The sequence below is a fragment of the Cephus cinctus genome, unplaced genomic scaffold, assembly GCF_000341935.2.
Source record: "Cephus cinctus unplaced genomic scaffold, Ccin1 Ccin1_scaffold0160, whole genome shotgun sequence".
Classification (NCBI taxonomy): domain Eukaryota; kingdom Metazoa; phylum Arthropoda; class Insecta; order Hymenoptera; family Cephidae; genus Cephus; species Cephus cinctus.
In genome coordinates this window covers 2,808,269-2,827,799 of record NW_014332886.1, presented here as the reverse complement: position 1 = coordinate 2,827,799, position 19,531 = coordinate 2,808,269, and the positions used below count along the sequence as shown (strand labels likewise).

Below are 19,531 nucleotides of genomic sequence, written 5' to 3'. Positions count from 1 at the left end.
TGCAAGGCTTATGAAGCACTTAAGGTTGTCAACTCTGACTGAAACTTTATACATTATTTAAGATCTCCATTACCGTATACTTATTCAGTTATACAACATTAAGATCAATAATTTTTGTTTTTCAAATGATCACATTTCATTCATATCATCGTATGAGGAGTACAATTTGATATTTAATTATTGGTACGGCTAATGACTTACGTGCTGATGCTTAGAGCTTTGAATTTATCATATTCGCGAGAGTAAGATGCTGGTCTCTTGAACGACATTTCTTTTGAAGTTATAAGATTTATGTATGGTGATTAACGGGATATGGATAATTATAACATATTCTGTGTCATGGGTTTAAAAAGATACTCTTTAGTAGCACTTTGAGATGCGCACTCTTCGCGGACTTTTGGGAGGTCGCCACCTTCGTCGACCTTTCCTTGACATTGGTAAATCACTTTACCGAATCACAAGATACTCGAGGTGTTCGGCACATTTTCTTTTGTATCGTTGGTCTAACCGAAGTTCAACGAAATTAGAAAAAATTAAGTATTCCTCGATCTTTATAAGGGATAATATATTTTTCAAAGATAACACCATGGCCCTTAACAAACTCAGCATCGACAAAGTGGATCTTACTGACAAGAGGGTCCTCATACGGTACCGTATTCTCTATTTCGATCCTGTTTCTTTAATTTTTCTTATTTCACATCTGTATATTCTTCATTCTTATGAGAATATCTTGTATTATTAACTTTTTAATCAATTTTGGCATTTTATGTAATTTATTAGTAATTATATATTGACGCTGGCAACTACTGATTTTTAGAAATGTCAAAATGAATGACATTTTTACCAAATTTTTTTGATTACGAGAATTATCTATCATTTGGAGATCAGTTACATTAATCTCTTACAATGGTTTTACTATTTCAGAGTTGACTTCAATGTACCATTGAAGGATGGTAAAATCACCAACAATCAAAGAATTGTTGCAGCATTGGACACTGTGAAGTATGCTCTTGAAAAGAAAGCCAAATCAGTAGTATTAATGTCTCATTTGGGTCGTCCTGATGGAAACAAAAATTTGAAGTATACTTTAAAACCTGTTGCCGAGGAGCTCAAAACTCTTCTTGGGAAGGATGTCCTTTTCTTGGAGGATTGCATTGGTCCTGAAGTTGAAGCTGCATGTGCCAATCCAGCTCCTGGAACTATTATTCTTTTAGAAAATTTAAGATTCCATGTAGAAGAAGAAGGCAAGGGTGTTGGCCCTGATGGTAGTAAGGTCTGATTCTATTATTGAAACATTTTCCTCTCTTAAATTTTGTTAGTTTCAATCTTTTTTCTCCACAGATTAAAGCAGATAAAGATAAAGTCACAGCATTCCGAGCTTCTCTGCGAAAGCTCGGTGATGTTTATATCAATGATGCCTTTGGTACTGCTCACCGTGCACACAGTTCAATGCTGGGAGAAGGTTTCGATATCAGAGCCAGTGGATTCCTATTGAAAAAGGAACTCCAATACTTTGCTAAAGCACTGGATGAACCTGAAAGGCCTTTCCTAGCTATCCTTGGAGGAGCTAAAGTTGCGGACAAAATTCAATTAATTAACAACTTATTGGATAAAGTTAATGAAATGATCATTGGTGGTGGAATGGCTTATACATTCTTAAATGTATCGAAAAATATGAAGGTGAATATTAAATCTAGAAAGCATTCTAGCGTTTTAAAAATATTATACATTATCTGCTATCATTATTATTTTAGATTGGTAACTCCTTGTTCGACGCAGAGGGTGCGAAGATCATTAATGATTTGGTGTCTAAAGCAGAAAAGAATAACGTTAAGATTCATTTACCTGTTGACTTTGTCACTGCTGATAAATTTGCCGAAGATGCCGCTGTAGGATCTGCTGATGTAGAAAGTGGTATTCCCGATGGATGGATGGGACTTGATGTTGGGCCGAAATCTAGAGAACTGTTTGCTGGTAATTACAGTCCTAATCTTTTATTCCATAATCTTCTAAATTCGCAATCACCACTTACTAGTCACTGTTACGTCTATTACAGAACCAGTTAAAACGGCAAAGACAATTGTCTGGAATGGTCCAGCTGGAGTATTCGAATTCGAAAACTTCAGCAAAGGTACAAAGTCTCTCATGGACAATGTAGTTGAAGCTACTACCCGAGGTGCGATTACTATTATTGGAGGTGGTGACACTGCCACTTGCGCTGCGAAATGGAAAACTGAGGACAAAGTTAGTCACGTTAGTACTGGTGGTGGTGCCAGCTTGGAGTTGCTTGAAGGAAAAGTACTTCCTGGTGTGGCAGCTCTTTCTCCGTCTTCTTAAACGGAAATTAGGTAAACACCTAACATTGAGAAAAGACATTAGCACAAAAACAATGTCAAACAATATTCAACAGTGTGTTGGAAATTAGATTGTTCACGTCCCATATTGAAAATATGAATGTAATGTTTTCCTTGTCATCTGCACACGTGGTCAATCTGAGAATAATTCAATGAACGAATTCGTACATGCAATGAATTTATCAACGATTATCTATTTTACCCGGATTTCTATTTTATGTAACTGATGCACATATACATCGCGGGTAATACAAATTATCGGTCCTCCTAATTTGAAGTTCTGGTCCGATGAAGAAATGTTTGAACGCAGAAATGATTACTGACGTTAATATCTAATCATAATAAATTCAAAGTTATAATTGGAAACACAATTTGTTTCGGATTCATCACATAACTGTAGAACGCAAAGGAATAATATATAGTATGACATACGATGATGTATTAAATAAAAGTCATTACTCTGATATTGTTAACTCATTAAATCATCATTCATTTATGAATTATATTTCTGTTGAAATTCCATCAATTCATCAGATAAAATAATACCTTTAGAAACCATTTATTATTTATTAAATTAAATAATATATTAAGTGTTAAAACAAGATAACAATACTTTACTAACGGATACGACATTCATTGCGTTTATAAAATATGACGTTAGTTTATTAACTATTTGTTTCTACCTATACTATCCTCCACTAAAGAACATTCGTAAGAAATAATGCTATTGCTTATGTACAAAAACAGTATATTACATACTGTTAATGCTGAAATTAAATAAACCAGAGGCATTCTGGCCAACGATTTACTATGTTACAGTGATAACATATGTAGATGACAATAATTTCTTACTAGAATTCTATCGTTGCTAACGAAAATTATTTTAGATTTGAGGAAAGATCGGTGTATGATTCTTGATGGAGTGATAAAAAGTATTGCATAGCTTCAGAGTGATTAGTCAAACATAATTTGGCAGAGATGGTGTATAATGTACATGATGGAACTTTCACAAAGCATCAATTTCCCCATTTTTCTGCACCATGACAATTCATAAAAAATATGAAATAATTTTGTAAACGAAATTCTCCATTCATGAGTTACGTATGATTATGATGATTAAAATGCCAATACGTATAATGTATAACAACATATGCGTTTGGTCAAAATGCCTTACTGATTCAATTCCACGAGTTTTTACATAACGCAACAGTTTTGAGGAGAATCTATACCAGATGGTAAGGACGGCATTATAGGATTGCCTTCGCCATCGAATTGGATTATAGATTGTTCCCCAACAAGATCGGCAGGTGGCTGACCGCAACTTTGCATTTCTTGCATGAGCGACAAGGTTTTTTCGAATCGCTTTTTCTTTACTTCTTCTGAATCATCTTCCTTTTCTTTTTCCAATTCCTCGCAAGTCTAATTGTACAGAATTTATAATTAGTTGATATTATATGCGTTGTAAATATGGGAAATATCAGGAATTTTTCTTTCAAATTTTATACATCAAACAATACTCACTGACCTTTCGCATGTAATCCAATTGTTTCGTGTATCTTTCAAAATCTGCAGGTGGAAGAATTGCTTTTTTCTTTTCTAACCATGCTGGATATTTGTCCACCAACTCTTTTAACGATGGATAAAGAGATTCTTTCGATAATAACGTTTGCATTACCACTTGCATAAATGGAAGAATATTACCAGCTCCTTCGTCCAATGATGTTTGTTCAAACATTGCAGCTAGATCAGCTTCTGTTAAAGCTGGTCCAGCATTCTGAAAAATGAAGCTGATTTTGAACGACTATAAGAACACATATTCTAATATAAGCGATTGCGTAATGTTAAAGAGCAAATAAAACATGAAATTAACATAACGAACTTTAAACCTAATCCAGCTTTCACATATTTTCAAAATATCTTACTAATACGTAAGAAAATTTGACTTCATAGAATATCAAGTTACCTGAAGATTTTCAGATGTTGCAGACAAATCTTTTAATGCTTGAGCTATTGCACTCTGAAAATCTGCATTTGAATTTTCAGTGTCAATTCCCTCACCACCTGTCACTGCACTAGCCACTGTCTGTGCCATTTTCTGAAAACAAGCTCCCATTTCACTATCTCCTCCTGAAAAAGAGACAAAGTTAAGCAACTATGTTCCTAAGTAAAATATTTTATTTTACCATTTTGTATAAGTTCTTGTAGATTTTTTTCAAATTGATCAGCAGCTTGTTTAATAAAATCTTGTGACCATTGTTCTTCGACAACAGTGGCTGATTCAACAACATCTTTCGCAGGGTCAGAGGCTGATGCAGGTGAGACCTCATTGCTTTTAGGAACAGGCTTTGGAATTCCTTTATTTAAATCCTCCAGAGCACCTAGTTATAACGGAGAAGATTATAAATTAATTTTCTAGAGACACGAACAGCATGTAAGATAATTTTTAATATGGAGACTCCTATGTTATGACTACACAACTTCTATATTATAAAATATTTTGTCTTAAAATATAATCATCGTTGCAAAAAGCAATATACCAAAATCAGCTAACAAAAAATAGTATTTATAGTACGTACTGTTACATAATAAATAAGTAAATGTTACTAAATGAAATAAACATTTTTAATAGATTTCATATTAAGTCTTGTATATGAAACAACTGTTTTATTTATAAATCATTCACTAAATGTTCAATTATAATTACGTAAACAATGACTTTGTGATACATAAATGATTTTGAGGTTAGAATAACTTTCAACGTTGTTTTAAGTATAAAATGATTTATATGACATACTAATTTAAACATTAACTCACTGTCTAACAGATCGTCTAGTTCAGCATCTACAGCTTGCTCAGTATCTTTTTTCTCGTCAGACATTTTTACCTTTTTCGGATCAACTGTTTTAAGCTCCAGGTCAAAGAATACTATATTTATTTTCTTATTAAGTAATGAGAACCTCTGAATGCAACTAGAGGACAAAATGATGTGCGCACTTTTTAAAGGGGCAAAGATATGATAAAATGAAATCACGAAAAATTAAGCAAAGTCCCCGTCAACGTGTTATCATTCATTTACTTTTTTGTGTAGTTTATGTATATGTTTTATATAGATTTCAGGAGGACACAATGCATCATGATATCGAGAATTACATAACTATCAAATCATGATTGAACTATGAATAAAATATTATGCACGTAATACGTTTGATAATCTTTATATTCTTCGTTATTTTTTACATTCTCTTAAAATAACATGAACATGTTTAATGTTTTTTGTTATTAGTGTTAGAATCCGAAAGTATGTACTTTTTTTCGGAAGAAAAAATATATACTATTATGTTTGTTGTACTTTAATTGCAAATACAGTAAACTGGAGTAACGGCGCTAGAAATTAGCTGTCGCAGCTTATTAGCCTTTCGCTTTTATAAGGCTACCTATCCTGACCGTTATCACGCTCAGAAAATATTCTGTCTAGTAGCTCGTTACATACGTCTACTTCGTCAACACTTTCCTCGGCTTTCAATTCTTTCAAATATCGCTCCAATGTGGCTTTTAAGCACAGCTCTGGTCGACGACACTCTCTCAATGCAGGGAAATAATTATTACAAGTTAATCCATACAGAACTCTCAATAAGTGTTCCCTGTAAAATAAATATCCTTAAGCCAGTGCAACAAAACTTTGTACAATTTGTTTTTGAATAACTTTACGGCAAAAAAATATACCTCGTATCTGGAAGAAGACCTCCCATAGCTAAGAGGCCAGCAATCTGCTCTACCAAACCCATTCTCACTAATGTAGCTTTTAAGTTATCGGAATTATCTTTGTTGCACAAAGATGACAATAAGAAGGCAGATTTTATTTGTAGTTTTTCTACAGGACTTTGTATTGCGCGTAAGAGTACAGAATATCCATCATTTACATCCATATGCCTCAAGGATATAGGATTTTCTCGGACTAGACCTAAAACATATATAACAGCATGTAAAATTGTAGATACATAGGATTAAAGAACTAGAAACATTGTGTTATCAGTACATTAATACAGTAAATATTCATATGAAATTAAATTGGGAGTAATATTCACAAAAATAATTTGAAATCACTTACAAGACACAGCGTACAGTGCTTTGATTCTTGCTTGTTCAGAGGGGTCTGAATCTACCATATTCAATAATATGGGCATTGCGCCAATTTCCAGAACTTTCTCTTGGCAGAAAGGATTATTTTGTGTCAATTCTGCGATAATATCTGCTGTTCTCCACCTGATATTACTATGAGGAGAATTTAAACAAGGTCCAAAAATTGAAAACCCCCCAATTTTGTAAAAGTCATTGGCAATATCTATATTATCAACAAAATCTGCAATTCTTTCAAGTGCCACTTCATATTCGGATGGATCATCACCTGGCTGGAGTTCACCCACACCTGTTAAGAGTTTAATTGCCTTTTGTAATTCTTCTATTACATTCACTGTTATTGAAGACAGAGCCTCATCTAAGAATTTCTTTCTCTGAAAAAAATTTAAACATATGGAATATTGTATGAGTTTGCAAAGTGCCTTTTAACAAAATCATAGTTTAAAAAGATGCCTTGGCTAAACTGTAGAGTGCGACTCCTTCTTGAAGTTAGCTATGAATTGTTTAGTTTTTTTTACATCTAGTGCTTCAAGAAGGAGTTGGATTGTGCAGTTTTACCGATACCTAATTTATGATTTTAGTAGTGACCTCTACTTAGCATATAGTAAAATATAAAGTGATGATGCTAACATTATTTATAATTAATTTACCTCTTCGTCCAATGGTTGGAATTGAGAGCTATGAGGAGCATCTTCAGATCGTGTAGCTTCCATCGCAAATCTTAGGAGCCCTTGTAAATTAGATGGTTGTCTTGGTTGTTGTTCCAAAATTCGAGGAGGAGGTTGATTAGGATCATTACGAGGCCGAGCTGCTTGAATTGACAGTGGTCTCATATTACTTTGGCCACTGCTATTGTCAGCATTGTTGTTTGTTCTGGAATTATTGCTGAAATTATGCAAATAGAGAATAGTAAAACAAATCGATAGCAATAACAGAATGACATATTGTAATAATATATAAAATGCGTATATGTTGTTTAGAACTCTGATTCATATATCTCTCCAAGATTCTAATTGTACCTAAATACCAACAATAAATATTTTAATATTCACCAACAATATAAAAATATACAAAGTTCAGCCTTTAATATTCTATTAAAGGACTCAACATTTAATATTATAGAGATTGCAGGATAATTTGACAAAATCTGGAGTATGGAAAATGTGTGTGACTTACATCATGTAACAAAATTAGAATTACAATAATCATTACAGACGTACCTGCTCATACTGTCTTCGTTTATTTTTCTCGTTTGTGATGCACCCATGAATTAACCAAACTTACATTTAACAATTCATCCACATAGAGACTGAGATCAGCGCATCCCTACAAATTTGGCGCAGAAACCACACGTGATGTCGAAGAATTGGACTGTTCAGCACGAACGTCCGAAAGTTTGTCTTTCCAGGACGATACTTTAAAAGGAATGGCCTCTATACGAAGAACGTAAATGACCGTATATAAGAAATCACATTGGCACAAAAAAAGTTCTACCAATCACATCCACTCATGTCACAAGAGCAAATAAAGGTTCACTCGAACCAAAAGTGGGAAGCAGTCATCTAAAAATGGGACGCACTAGATTCGTAATCGAGTTTCAGCTCTTTCTACATGCACTCCTACGGTATCTCAAGTATCTGCTCCACGGTCTTACATACAGATCCTGACACTACAATCAGCTAAATAGATGTGGTGGGGCACATCTGCTCAATCCTTCCTCTTCTGAATGACGCCGCTCCGTCGTAAAGTTCCAGAACTAATTTCAAGCACAAACTATGAGCTACATATAGAGATGCCAACTCTTTTTCACACGCTGCAGAAACTTGAACAGTATTCAATGTTGAATTCTCAAACTAACGATAGTAATCTATTGTTTCATACCATAAGATAAATTTGAAAAAGATTGATTTTTATTATTTTTATACAACTTTTATATATTCTATACGCGCAATCAAAGTGTTATATAAATAATCTCTATTATTATCAGACTCATATAACTACTTAACGTAGAAAAAACATAAAATATACATCAGTGTGTCACAGTTTAATATTTTTAACATTTGTGTTATTGTGCTGTGTATTTGTGTAATTCTATTTTTAACATTTATATAATTCGAAGGAAGTTTCTTTTTGTGAAATATTACATAAATTGATATATTATATTATTTGTTGACCAAGTCATACGAATTAACATGTATATGTATTCAATGACCGAGTCCCTTTAGTTTTCTATCCTCTGCATAAATTCTCATTTGATAACTCACCAAGTCTGAAGTTTTCTTATGAAAATTAAATCTCGGGTCTCTTGGTTTAATCCCACGATCGTGCCACCAACCATAGCTGAAAATGCAAAGGGAAAAATAGAGAAGTTGTGTACTTGACCGTGACTAATAAAAATAGTAAATTGGTATAATACATGACAGACGACTCTTGATTTATCTGTGCAGATATAAAAATAAAAACCTATTATTTCTTGCATAATGAGACTGACTACAATATTTGTATTTACGTGTGACTGGTCAGTAAAGGCCAACGATACGGATCCTTAGGCTTTTTATTATCCTCCCTTTCTATTTCTTGAACAGTGTTACTGACGTCGACATCAGCCCATTTCTCCATTTCACGTGAATAAAACTTTGGCGTAATATAACTCGCTGTAAAAATCAAATTGTTCAACAATACATAATTTTATAACCCAAAGAAGGACCAATGAAAAAGAATTAGAAGAATATACCTGTTATCTTAGAAGCACAAGCGTCAGAACGCCCAGCTTCTTGTTGTTTCGAGAAACAAAGTTTAAACGGCGGTTTCTCAATTTTTCTCCTGGAAACTGAACCAGTCGCCGCAGGTGGGCCGCGAGAATCCGAACGATCGGTAGACATTTTTTAAAATTAAATAAAGTTTAAAGAAATTGTACGACAACCTCAATGTTGTGCGTGTATCTGAATAAAATAGACTGATGTCCCAAACAGTAAGAAGGATCATATTATACTTTCAGGGACACCTAAGGAATATAAGGGGATTCACATATTTGATCGATATCCTTATGGAAATACGTTGTCTTGTACTAACAGAAAGTTCCATCTTCGTGTTCTCATTGTCCTTTTGGAAAGTATACACGAGCCACGATATCATCCTTAAAGGGGTATTCATAATAGCAGAAGAAAGTAATATGGAATAAGCTTGCGTGTAAAGTTACACACAATAAATAAAGGAGTAGAAATTGAAAGGTGAGCAAAATACTTAAATTTTTTCTCATAATTTGTTTAGTTCCTTCTTTTTTTTATTCTCGATGCTCCCCATTAATAATGCATATTCGAGTAAAGTATACAATTAATAATGGTTAGTCTGGCGCACCAATGTTACAAAATTGTCATCGTGCCAACAAGTCGGCTGCTTCTCATCTTTATCCGCGTCTCGTCGAGCATAAAGCTGAACTAATAAGTAATGCTTTCTCATTCCTTTGATGCTCGATCAAATGAAATACAAAAAACATCCTGGGACACGTAAAACTTATCGTGCTAAATGTCAATTAGTAAATTACAAAATGCGAAACCTGTCCTGCCGCTCGAATGCTCTTTTCTGTACTCTCTTTTTTTTTCTTATTTCCATATTTTTTGCATTCACGATTTATCACGAGCCGCAATCTCGCCTTTAGGCGCATACTCATATTCACGTCGTCACATTCAGGCGAATAATTCTCAGTGTTCTCAATTATAAAATTTTAATGTGCACTCGTCACTCATCGTTTGCCATTTTCTTCAAATAGTTAGGTATCATATTAATGCACATATAACTCTCGAAATTGAATTTGACACGCCCTTTTATCATAATCTTTTCATAATTTTATCGTGTTTTCTTGGGCAATCTACGTAAGTATATGTTATTTACATAGATAATATAACACCTGTAGACTTTTGAAAATCTGGCATCAACTCGTTACGTACTATTATATACCCCGTAGCTCTCTTTCTTTTGTATCTTAATAATAACAGCTGGACATTATTCGTTTACGTTCGGTTGGCTTTTATTGCCCGGACCTATGGGACTCCTTCAAAGTGGACCACATCTCTGTATACATTTATCTTACGACTCTGGAAACGCTCGCTCTTCGCCCGAAGATCGACGCCAATTTCCGATTTCATAATAAAGCATCCTCGCGATTTATTCTTATACCGACGAGATGGGAATAAAGTTAAATTTTTTTTTTTTTTTTTTTTTTTTTTTTTTTTTTTAATATTACGCACTAATTTTAAGGGATTTTATTTTCGACCCCCGTTACCTTGAAAACTTACTCATTCTTCTTATCATTAGAGACAATGAAGGTGGATTACATTTAGATATTACTTCTACCCACCTTCACCATATCTGTCATTCTACGCGAGTGCCGAAAGACGGTGGTGAAAATAATCTTGACAATAAGACGCAATGGTAACTGTTTCGTCCGCGAATCCAAAAAGCCTTTTGCATTCTTTGCAACACTGACCCGTTCAATATTTTTTGGTCTCTTTATTCGAACGTACGAAAGACAATTATCAAAAATCTTGAAATTAATTTCTCGCAACGAATGAAACAATCCTCGATGGATCATGAAATTTGGAAACTCGACGATTTCGAATTCAGGACGGGTGTCGCAGTTATTTTTCCACCGACACTGAATTTCCACATAAATACAATAATTCACGTCGTTGCACAATGGAAATTTCGGTGTTATTCTATTCTTCGATCGGTCGCTACATATACATGTAATATCGTCTTTCGTTGTTCCTCGTTGAGTTCGAGAACGATGAATAAGAAAAGACAAAGCAATAGACAAATAAAAGTCCACAGAGAGATTGACAGGATGTCTTTTTCATTCGAATTATCATATCCATAATTCATACGAAAGCGAAAGTTTCTCGTAGCGAGAGACGGCAATCCTTGGAAAATTTCAAATATTCAAAGAAGTCCACGATTCGATAGGGGCTCGATAAAGGCTGTTTTCATGAAACTTAATACAGACTAAAATATCGGCCCAGATATTAAATTTCGCATGCCTGATTCTGACAGGCATGCTATATACTCTAATGATTGTGACCAAATGACGATGATACTATTAAATTTATTGATGAGTTTAACTGCGATAATCGACTGTAGGATTAATCCCTGTAGGATTTAGGTCACGTGATGAGTGCTCTCTAAGAACTTCATATACGCGATGTACACATAAACTTTGCAAAAGAAACAAACGATATTAAAGCACGATGGTTTAAGATATTCATGATCAATTGTTATCACTAATAATATTATCGTTAACTTATTGGCAATATTCGTTCGTTTCTATACGTACAATATATATATTTTTGTCATTTCTCTTCAATGGATACTCATATAATTATATTTCGCGATGGACGACGATTTTCAAATTTGACGATTATTTAATCCTATCCGATTAGCACTGACGACGATCGTTCGTCGAACAAAATCGTTGAACTGAACGATACTTTTTGTCGTAACGAATATTTTTCAAATCGTGGTACGACTTAAAAAAGATTCGCGACTAGAGGTTAAGATAAAAATCGTTATCTCGCAAAAAAAAAGCACTGGACACTTTTTGAATTGTTCCTTATGATAAGACTTTTAGCAACCATGGAAGAGGTATTCGGGCATCCCCTTATCAATAAATATAACGTCGATCCAATTAGATCCTGCAACGATGCTCCGTAATAATTATGCAAATACTGTGGGCAAAATTCGCTATTTTCGGATCGTGACTTCTTTGACAAAGTAAAAGGAATTTTGACAACGGTACTATTACATCGGTATGGTGGTAGCATTGGTAGTAGCAGTAATAACAGTAGTAAACGGAGCTACTCATTCGTAAACCCGATTGAAATCCATTCGATATTCCGCGTAAGAACTAAATGGCGACGGTAAAGAATAAAATACATATATGCATATAGCCTTAAATTTCCTCTCACTTCCAATTCTGTCTCGTCGCTTACATCAAGTCGTCCGATGAATCTTGAAATTCATTATCATTAGGTATAATAAAGTTTGTACGTTCATAATCCAGTCTCAACATTTATATGTTTCGCTACGCTAACTCGCGTAATGCAAAAGTACATCAAGATGCCGTCTCTCACTCTCAATATCATATTTTCTCTCTCTCTCATTCTTGTTCATTCCTTACATATGCCACTAACCAATTGCACTTGGACCTTCCTCTTATTTCCGAAACAGCACGTACCTCTCGATATTAAGTTACAAGCATATTATATTTTTGAGTCCCGTAGTTTGAATTGAAGACACACTTTTCACTGTCATTGAATAGAGACAAACGTGACAACAGAATTTATACGATTTCGTCACGTTGTTCCACTGTTATTTTAGCATACGCTGGGCCCATCCCGGGGCCTGTACAGTATATGTACAGACAGATCAAATAGTAAGCTGGATCGTAATGATAAAATCATGATACACCTTGGAAATAAAGTGTAAAACGCGCCGAAAAGTAAAAGTGCAATAGGTCATGTGACATAATGAAAGATCGACGTTAGGCCTTCGTTCTCAAAAAGAAGTTCCACTCGCAATGAACAGCCCCAGTACACAAAGCGTCTAATACTACAACAGACTTCGCACCAGAAAGCATAGAGGGCGATCGTGGCGCGGAAAAGTTCAAAAAAAAACCGCGCAACGATCGCGGCTCTCGGCTTCGTTATCTCCAACAAGCTCGCCAGTCACGTTAAAAATATATCATATATAGTACCTACTACGGGTATGAAAAATAAAAAATATTTTTTGGCCATTTTTTTTGCAATGTTTTTGTTATCATTTTTCTTGGGACACAGGACAACGGGATAAGGACAAATCGCGGATGCACGAGGATGATATCGGATACAAGGAATACAATGATTGATGGGAGATGACGATATCGAGGACGTTTAATGAAAATGGGATTTGGGGATTGTTTCTCATTTTTCTTGAATAATGAGGGGATAGGGTAAACGTGTATATGTATATACTATAAACTATCCTAAAGATATAGGCACTATACTAATAGGTAAGTCTTTGTTATGTACACAAGTAATCGCGCTCGTTTCATATTGTATGCGCGCGCGTATATATATATATATACTCTCGTATCTCTAGGCTAATAATTAAAAAAAAAGTTTATTAAAAAGCCCGACGTGCTCGAATCGCACGGTTCGAGGTAGGTTCTCGCGGCTAGCAATACCGCTCGGCTCGTACAATGAATATATACGGTGGTACAAAGTAATAAGGGGATATTAAACAATTAATTCGGCTCTGCATGGATGCCTGAGAGGAGAACTGAATAATGCGGATGCGTGGCTTGATTTAATGCTGGATGAAGATGGATGAATATGGAGGAGGATTTTATCGCGGGAACCTTACCTTCTCGATACAGTATATTATAAGGTTTTACATACGCATTACGCAGTGGTCGATGATACTACGATTATTCTTGTAGAAACTCGGCAATATCGTGCGCGTCGGGCGACGCTGTTATTGAAGTAGAATTCGTTTTTTATTTACAGGTTCACTTTTTTCCTTCTTTGATACGTCGACATGTATCATTGTATCTTAAATCGACCCATCAAATGATCATAACATACGGGATAGTAAAGTAAAAAAAAAATGGTGCAGCCTATTAAAAGATGACTCATGATTTTTTTTATTCCCTCTCCTTTCTCAATTTACTCCTCTCGTTATTCAATTTTTTTCAAACCCTTTTCGTCCTGTCACTCACACGCTCGTTCATAGAATTTTTCACGCATCCATGTACATACGCCCTGGCTCCCTCTTTCTTTTAAAAAAAAAATGTAACGAAAATTTATGATTTTTGGGATCCCCCAATTTCAATCGTTCTTCATCACTTTTACTGACGCCTTTGGCATCGAATAAGACACTTTCTTAACCTCTGAATTTTTTAAAAATTATTATCTCTGTTGCCAAACAAATAGCACGAGTGAGCAAGAAATTCTGAAACGAGGATACAGTAATTTTTTTGACCGCTACGCATTTTCGAAATTCTCATTAGCGATTCCTGATCTATCCGGATCTCTCAATTCTCCATAATCAATCTTCCTTAATCCTTCACGATATGGGGTTTTCTACTGTCCCATCCATTTATTCGCACGCGTTTCGTTATTGATCTTAACGACACAATTTAATACCTGCAACGAGATACTCGCGTGCTCGTAATGAACGCTTCGTCATATTGAGTTTATTTTAAATTTCACGACGGTTGAATAAATAGACCTACAGTAATTCGTATTACGTCTTAGATCGAGTTCACACTCACTGGGTTTCGCGTGGTCCCCGCCATTCGTATAGTTCGCACGCAAAGTACAAATAAGCATGTGGAAATTGTCCATGTTCCGTGTTACAATGCTTGTAATATATAACACGTATAATAGCCAAGTCGAAACTTGGCTTTTTTCCCGTACCAATAATTAAGAGCATTCGATGACGCGTAGCAGTCTACATTTTTTAGGTGATATATATATAACTTTTTCAATATATATATATATATCTACAAAGCCTTACAAGAATCCTATACAAAGAAAGGTGCTGCTTCTTACGAACTATTGTTTAGTTCGTATCGTTATTACGCTCGTCCATTTTCATTTTTTTGTGTTTTCTTTTTATATATATATATACATATATGTGTAATATATATATACACACCGTTTTACACGACTTACGATCTCCGCGCTGTTTCTCATTTCCATTTTATCCGCGATACGTACACGCCTGTAGATTACTTATTTATTATGGCCATTGTTGCATCGTTTTCATATTTTACCGTCATTAACAAATATACCTCCCAACCACACTCTGGATTTTAATGGACCAGCTACCACTCCGCTCGTCTATCCATCTGTCTCTTTTTTTTGTTTTTATTTCTTTGTTTTCATCGCTCATCGCGAACACTCTGTCGCTCAATTCTGCATTCATCCCCGTATTTACAACTCGCGCAACGACTCGCTTAGTAGGAGTCCTTAAATCTATTTGAATCGAAAAAAAAAAAAAGAAAAAAGAGCATCCACACTCTCGCATGTCTTCGTACCGCCGAAAGAGATCAAAGAGAAACGGATACTTGATACTTCGGGATCTGCTGATTTTTGGATTTCTCTATCAATTTCTTTTTTTCAATTTTCAAAATTACCTTCTCTTTCAGTTACATGAAAGTGGCTGCTACGAATCTCAATCCCCCCATGCACACCAAAGTTTTGTACGTATCGGCCTTAGGGGCGATTTTTCAAAATGAATTGGAGGATCGTTACTTCCTTCGGAATTCGCAACAGGCCCGCTGCTCTCAGGATAGACGTTACGACCAATTCTTTCGTGGCAGCGGAAAGGTTGCGAGTCACGATAAAAAGATAAAGTGAAACTATGGTGGGGAGAAAAAATGAGGAATCGAGAAAGTCAGCATGGGTTTTGGGTTCAGCCTCGGGGTCAATCCGCCGAGAAACTTTTATTGTCCGAATCAGCACTCTCTTTTTCATTTTTTCTTATTATTTCTCTTTCTCTTTGACACTCTTTCATTCTCGATCTTAGACTCAAATAAAAATATTGCTTCTCACGTCTTCTATTATACATGGATATCTTATGTCTGTTGTGTGTATATGTATATATGCACGATGTCTCCATTCGTACAATCGAACCGCAAAGTCTCCAAATCTCGACCGGACGTTGACGCAATGCGCAAATATAACTATGTGACATAGCAAGATTAATAGTGGTAAAAGAACATACAGAAGGTGAAATTTTACAGGCCGGAAATCGAACGACGGAGACTATGCGGCAATAAGAATTTTTTTTTCTCTTAGAATAACACGGCGTTCGGGTTCCTCGACCCTGATTAAAGAGCCTTTCGTAATCCTCCCGATTCCCGTGGGTAGATTTTGATCGGTCGTCACTGGGCGTCGAGACGCTTGCGCATTATTTTACATAAGTTACAATGTATGTGTACGTGTGTGTCCTTATGCGTGTTATTACTTTTACTTTTTTTTTTAATTTTTAGTATTTCTCCCCCTTCAGTTACGGAAAGTGTCGATACGCAAGGATCTTTGCGCAGCCTCTTCGGTGGGAGCCCTGAGTAGTAACCTCCCTCCTTGACAGTACGGGAAGAACTCGAAAAGACACTCTTAAATACTTTAAAACAAAAAAATACATATAAACGCAACTAACAATTGGACGCTTTTTGAAAATAAAAATAAACTGGAAAGAAGTATACTCCCTGCGCATTTCTCACCAAACGAAAAAGCGAAGGTGCGTATACACAGATATACTTTTTTTTATGGATATTTCATTAAATCCTTTATTTTCCGTAAAATTGTACCATCCGCAAACACGGTCGTAATCTTAGTTTCTTCTCTCGAAGAGATTGAGATCACCTTCCTTGGAATGTGATACAATCGCCCGGCGAGTATATGTGAAACACAACAGAAAGAACGAAATAAATCATTGCAATCATTGTGAAAAAGATGGCACTGCGATCAAACATGTCATCGCTTCGAATAAACGTTCAAAGGTCATTACGAAAAAAAAAAGAAGAAAGTAAATACTACAAGAATAATTTACATTAAACACGAAAAATGTACAAAAAAAATGAAGCATACAACATCACCTCGACGTAATTTGACGTAATTTTTTTTTCTCCCATGTACATCAGTGCAAATGCCGATTTCGAAGTGGATCGCAAAAACGATTTCAAAAAGAATTTCTTTCGGCTTTTAAAAAGTAATTATCTTTTCAGAGTGCTTTTTCGGTCCTCGCCGTAAATCTAGCTCGCGCAAATCCGCCATCGCGGTGCAGGTACAAAAAATTTCGCGGATTCATAAATCCTCGCGTTCCTTTAAATACAATCCTAACAGAGAGACCCGCGCGGAGGAGATCGTGGGCTCTCTCTCTCTCTCTCTCTCTCTCTCTCTCTCTCTTTCTCTCATCACAACGCAACCCACTTGTATCCATTTTACTTCACGCATCTAAACAAATCTTACAATCTAAGCGCCTTACTTGCCTAATGAGCAAAATTATGTAACATGCACCGATTGGGTCACCAAGCTTCTTTATGTTAAGGGCACACACTCCCCTTTTCCTTATCAGACAAGTGCCCTTTGTCCTTTTCAGAAATTTCAGAAAGTTCAGAAATTTCTCACTTCTCGCTTATTCATGGATGTATGCATGTATGGATGTACGTACGTGCCGGACATATATTTTTTTTTTCTTCTACAAAACCATTCATCAACCTCCTTCCTCAATTTGGCAAAACGAAAAAGAAAAGTACCCTATACAATAATCAACATCTTCACTTCGCAATGGTCTCTCAGCGAGAAACTTAAACTGCGAAACTTAAACTGCTTAAATTAGGCTCGTGACGATCGCGGAAATGCATACGGTCGCCAGCGCGTAAAAAGAATTTTTTTACAGTACAGCAGGAAACACGATGGTTACACGGAAATCCACATCCCACCGGAAAATCACCGACTTTCCTCTTTTGCAAATCTGAAAATTCTCGTTGCCTCCACCGTGTCTCCCTCTTCGTTGACACGATGTCACTGTGCCGCCCGTAGAGCGAAACCCTCGCTATCATTATATATTTAATTTTTTTTTGGGACCTTTTTTTGTTTCTTTTGCGTAAACGCTACTTTTTTTTTTATTATCTACTCCTTGCAAGTCGTCATTAGTGTGTATACTTGGTGTCTGCTTTGTGAAGCCTATCCTTTGTCATGTGCATTTTTGTTATGTTGTTTCTTTTTAATTCACTGTATATACCGTGGTATCTATTTGCTGAATTTTCCTGTAACCTAAGTGCTTCATGGATTTTAGTGTTCGGTATGTATTCAGTGTATAATATGTATTCCAGGTATTCTCATTATAGAGCAAAGTGTAGTGTAAATGTGTATAGTTATGTTGTTTGTAGTGTATAGTGTGTGTACGGGGTGTCTCTGAAACAAATATTCAGAACTGCATCCACATGGACATACAGTAACGAATATCGCAAGTAACAAAAAGAAAAGAAAAAAAAAAACCTAAGAATTAAACAATATTACAGCCAGTGAAAAAAACAAAGCCGGATGATCGCATAACAATGGATATTTCCGCTTCTTTTCTATTGGATACGAGGAAGTAGTCGCTCGTTACAAAATTGTAAAAAGCCAAGTCGTCGTTAATGTAGTAGTGGTGAGTATTAATCACGCAATTTTTACCTGCCCTCGTCTTCGTTGATCGGGGCAAGTTAAAGGCGTGTTGTCACCGTGAAAAAGAAATGTTTGACGCCCGTAAAAAAAAAAAACAAAAAAAAAAGAATAACCGAATATTCAAGAGAAAACAAGCGGCATAAAGCTGGCGTTGACAATGGACTCGCCCCAGATGTCATTACAGAATGTCATTATAGAATGTTCTTCAAACCGTTGAATCAAATGTGTTGCACCTTTGATTAACGGATAACGATTGTAAGCAAGTTTGACGCGTCGCAGTAGCGCACTTGATCGACGAATTTCACTCAAAGAGAAAGAGAACGTTCGCACGAAGAGAGTGTACTCTTATTAGTTATACTCTCTCAGCCACTTGGGGAAGCGACGATGGCGCCGTTTTGTCGCTCGAGAAGGCTCGAGCGAGCCTTAAGACGCCGCTGCATCAATCTGCTCTCGCTCGGAGGCGAAAGCCCAAACAGATGATTGAGCGATTCCTTGCCGGTGAGTCGGTTTTTGCCGATGATCTTCGAGTCGCTGAGATCGATGCTCGAGTGAACTGAGCAAGACTTGAGGCGCGAACCGCTGTCAAACTCGCTGGACGAATGGGTCACGCAATTTTTTCCGTGCTCCGAGAGTTCACTGCTGGAGTCGGACATATGACCGTATGGATGGTTGTCGTCGTCCGTTGACGAGGTCGACAGCCGTGGTTCTCGGTTGTTCTCCGTGAGCTCCTCGAGGTTTACTGAGAAGTGTTGGAGTACCACCCGATTCACCGCCATAGCAGATTCCGCAAAAGCCGAAAGTTCCCGCGCCGAATTGTTCCTTCTGAAAACA

General features: G+C 36.0%; 5 protein-coding genes across 8 annotated transcripts in view; 1 reads left to right on the top strand and 4 right to left on the bottom strand.

The window, feature by feature from the left end:
* Window positions 1–406: 406 nt before the first annotated feature.
* LOC107263576 (phosphoglycerate kinase) lies at window positions 407–2,818 on the top strand. Its single transcript, XM_015730925.2, has 5 exons — window positions 407–648; window positions 925–1,273; window positions 1,342–1,680; window positions 1,755–1,974; window positions 2,057–2,818. Exons 1-5 carry the CDS (start codon window positions 587–589, stop codon window positions 2,335–2,337), a joined length of 1,251 nt encoding a protein of 416 aa, XP_015586411.1. The 5' UTR covers window positions 407–586; the 3' UTR covers window positions 2,338–2,818.
* Window positions 2,819–2,897: 79 nt separating this feature from the next.
* LOC107263581 (peroxisomal biogenesis factor 19) lies at window positions 2,898–5,426 on the bottom strand. Its single transcript, XM_015730936.2, has 5 exons — window positions 5,169–5,426; window positions 4,538–4,732; window positions 4,318–4,481; window positions 3,880–4,128; window positions 2,898–3,773 (listed from the first exon to the last, which is right to left on the bottom strand). The coding sequence occupies exons 1-5, from the start codon at window positions 5,230–5,232 to the stop codon at window positions 3,549–3,551; spliced, it is 897 nt and encodes a 298-aa protein (XP_015586422.1). The 5' UTR covers window positions 5,233–5,426; the 3' UTR covers window positions 2,898–3,548.
* A 127-nt stretch (window positions 5,427–5,553) lies between these two features.
* LOC107263579 (hsp70-binding protein 1) lies at window positions 5,554–8,220 on the bottom strand. Of its 2 annotated transcripts, none has more exons than XM_015730930.2 (5): window positions 7,712–8,220; window positions 7,142–7,376; window positions 6,463–6,865; window positions 6,078–6,315; window positions 5,554–5,995 (listed from the first exon to the last, which is right to left on the bottom strand). In XM_015730930.2, the coding sequence occupies exons 1-5, from the start codon at window positions 7,756–7,758 to the stop codon at window positions 5,785–5,787; spliced, it is 1,134 nt and encodes a 377-aa protein (XP_015586416.1). In that variant the 5' UTR covers window positions 7,759–8,220; the 3' UTR covers window positions 5,554–5,784. The 2 variants fall into 2 exon arrangements, with proteins under 2 accessions (XP_015586416.1, XP_015586417.1); XM_015730931.2 differs by having other exon boundaries at window positions 7,142–7,364.
* Window positions 8,221–8,357: 137 nt separating this feature from the next.
* LOC107263582 lies at window positions 8,358–10,493 on the bottom strand. Its single transcript, XM_015730937.2, has 3 exons — window positions 9,226–10,493; window positions 9,001–9,145; window positions 8,358–8,831 (listed from the first exon to the last, which is right to left on the bottom strand). Exons 1-3 carry the CDS (start codon window positions 9,371–9,373, stop codon window positions 8,696–8,698), a joined length of 429 nt encoding a protein of 142 aa, XP_015586423.1. The 5' UTR covers window positions 9,374–10,493; the 3' UTR covers window positions 8,358–8,695.
* A 198-nt stretch (window positions 10,494–10,691) lies between these two features.
* Window positions 10,692–19,531, bottom strand: part of LOC107263570 (MAP kinase-interacting serine/threonine-protein kinase 1) — a 47,812-nt gene continuing 38,972 nt past the window's right edge. For all 3 annotated transcript variants that reach the window (XM_015730909.2, XM_015730910.2, XM_015730911.2), the window contains one exon: window positions 10,692–19,522. In XM_015730909.2, the coding sequence (XP_015586395.1) occupies window positions 19,063–19,522 (460 nt within the window). In that variant the 3' untranslated portion in view covers window positions 10,692–19,062. The remainder of the gene's footprint in view (window positions 19,523–19,531) is intronic.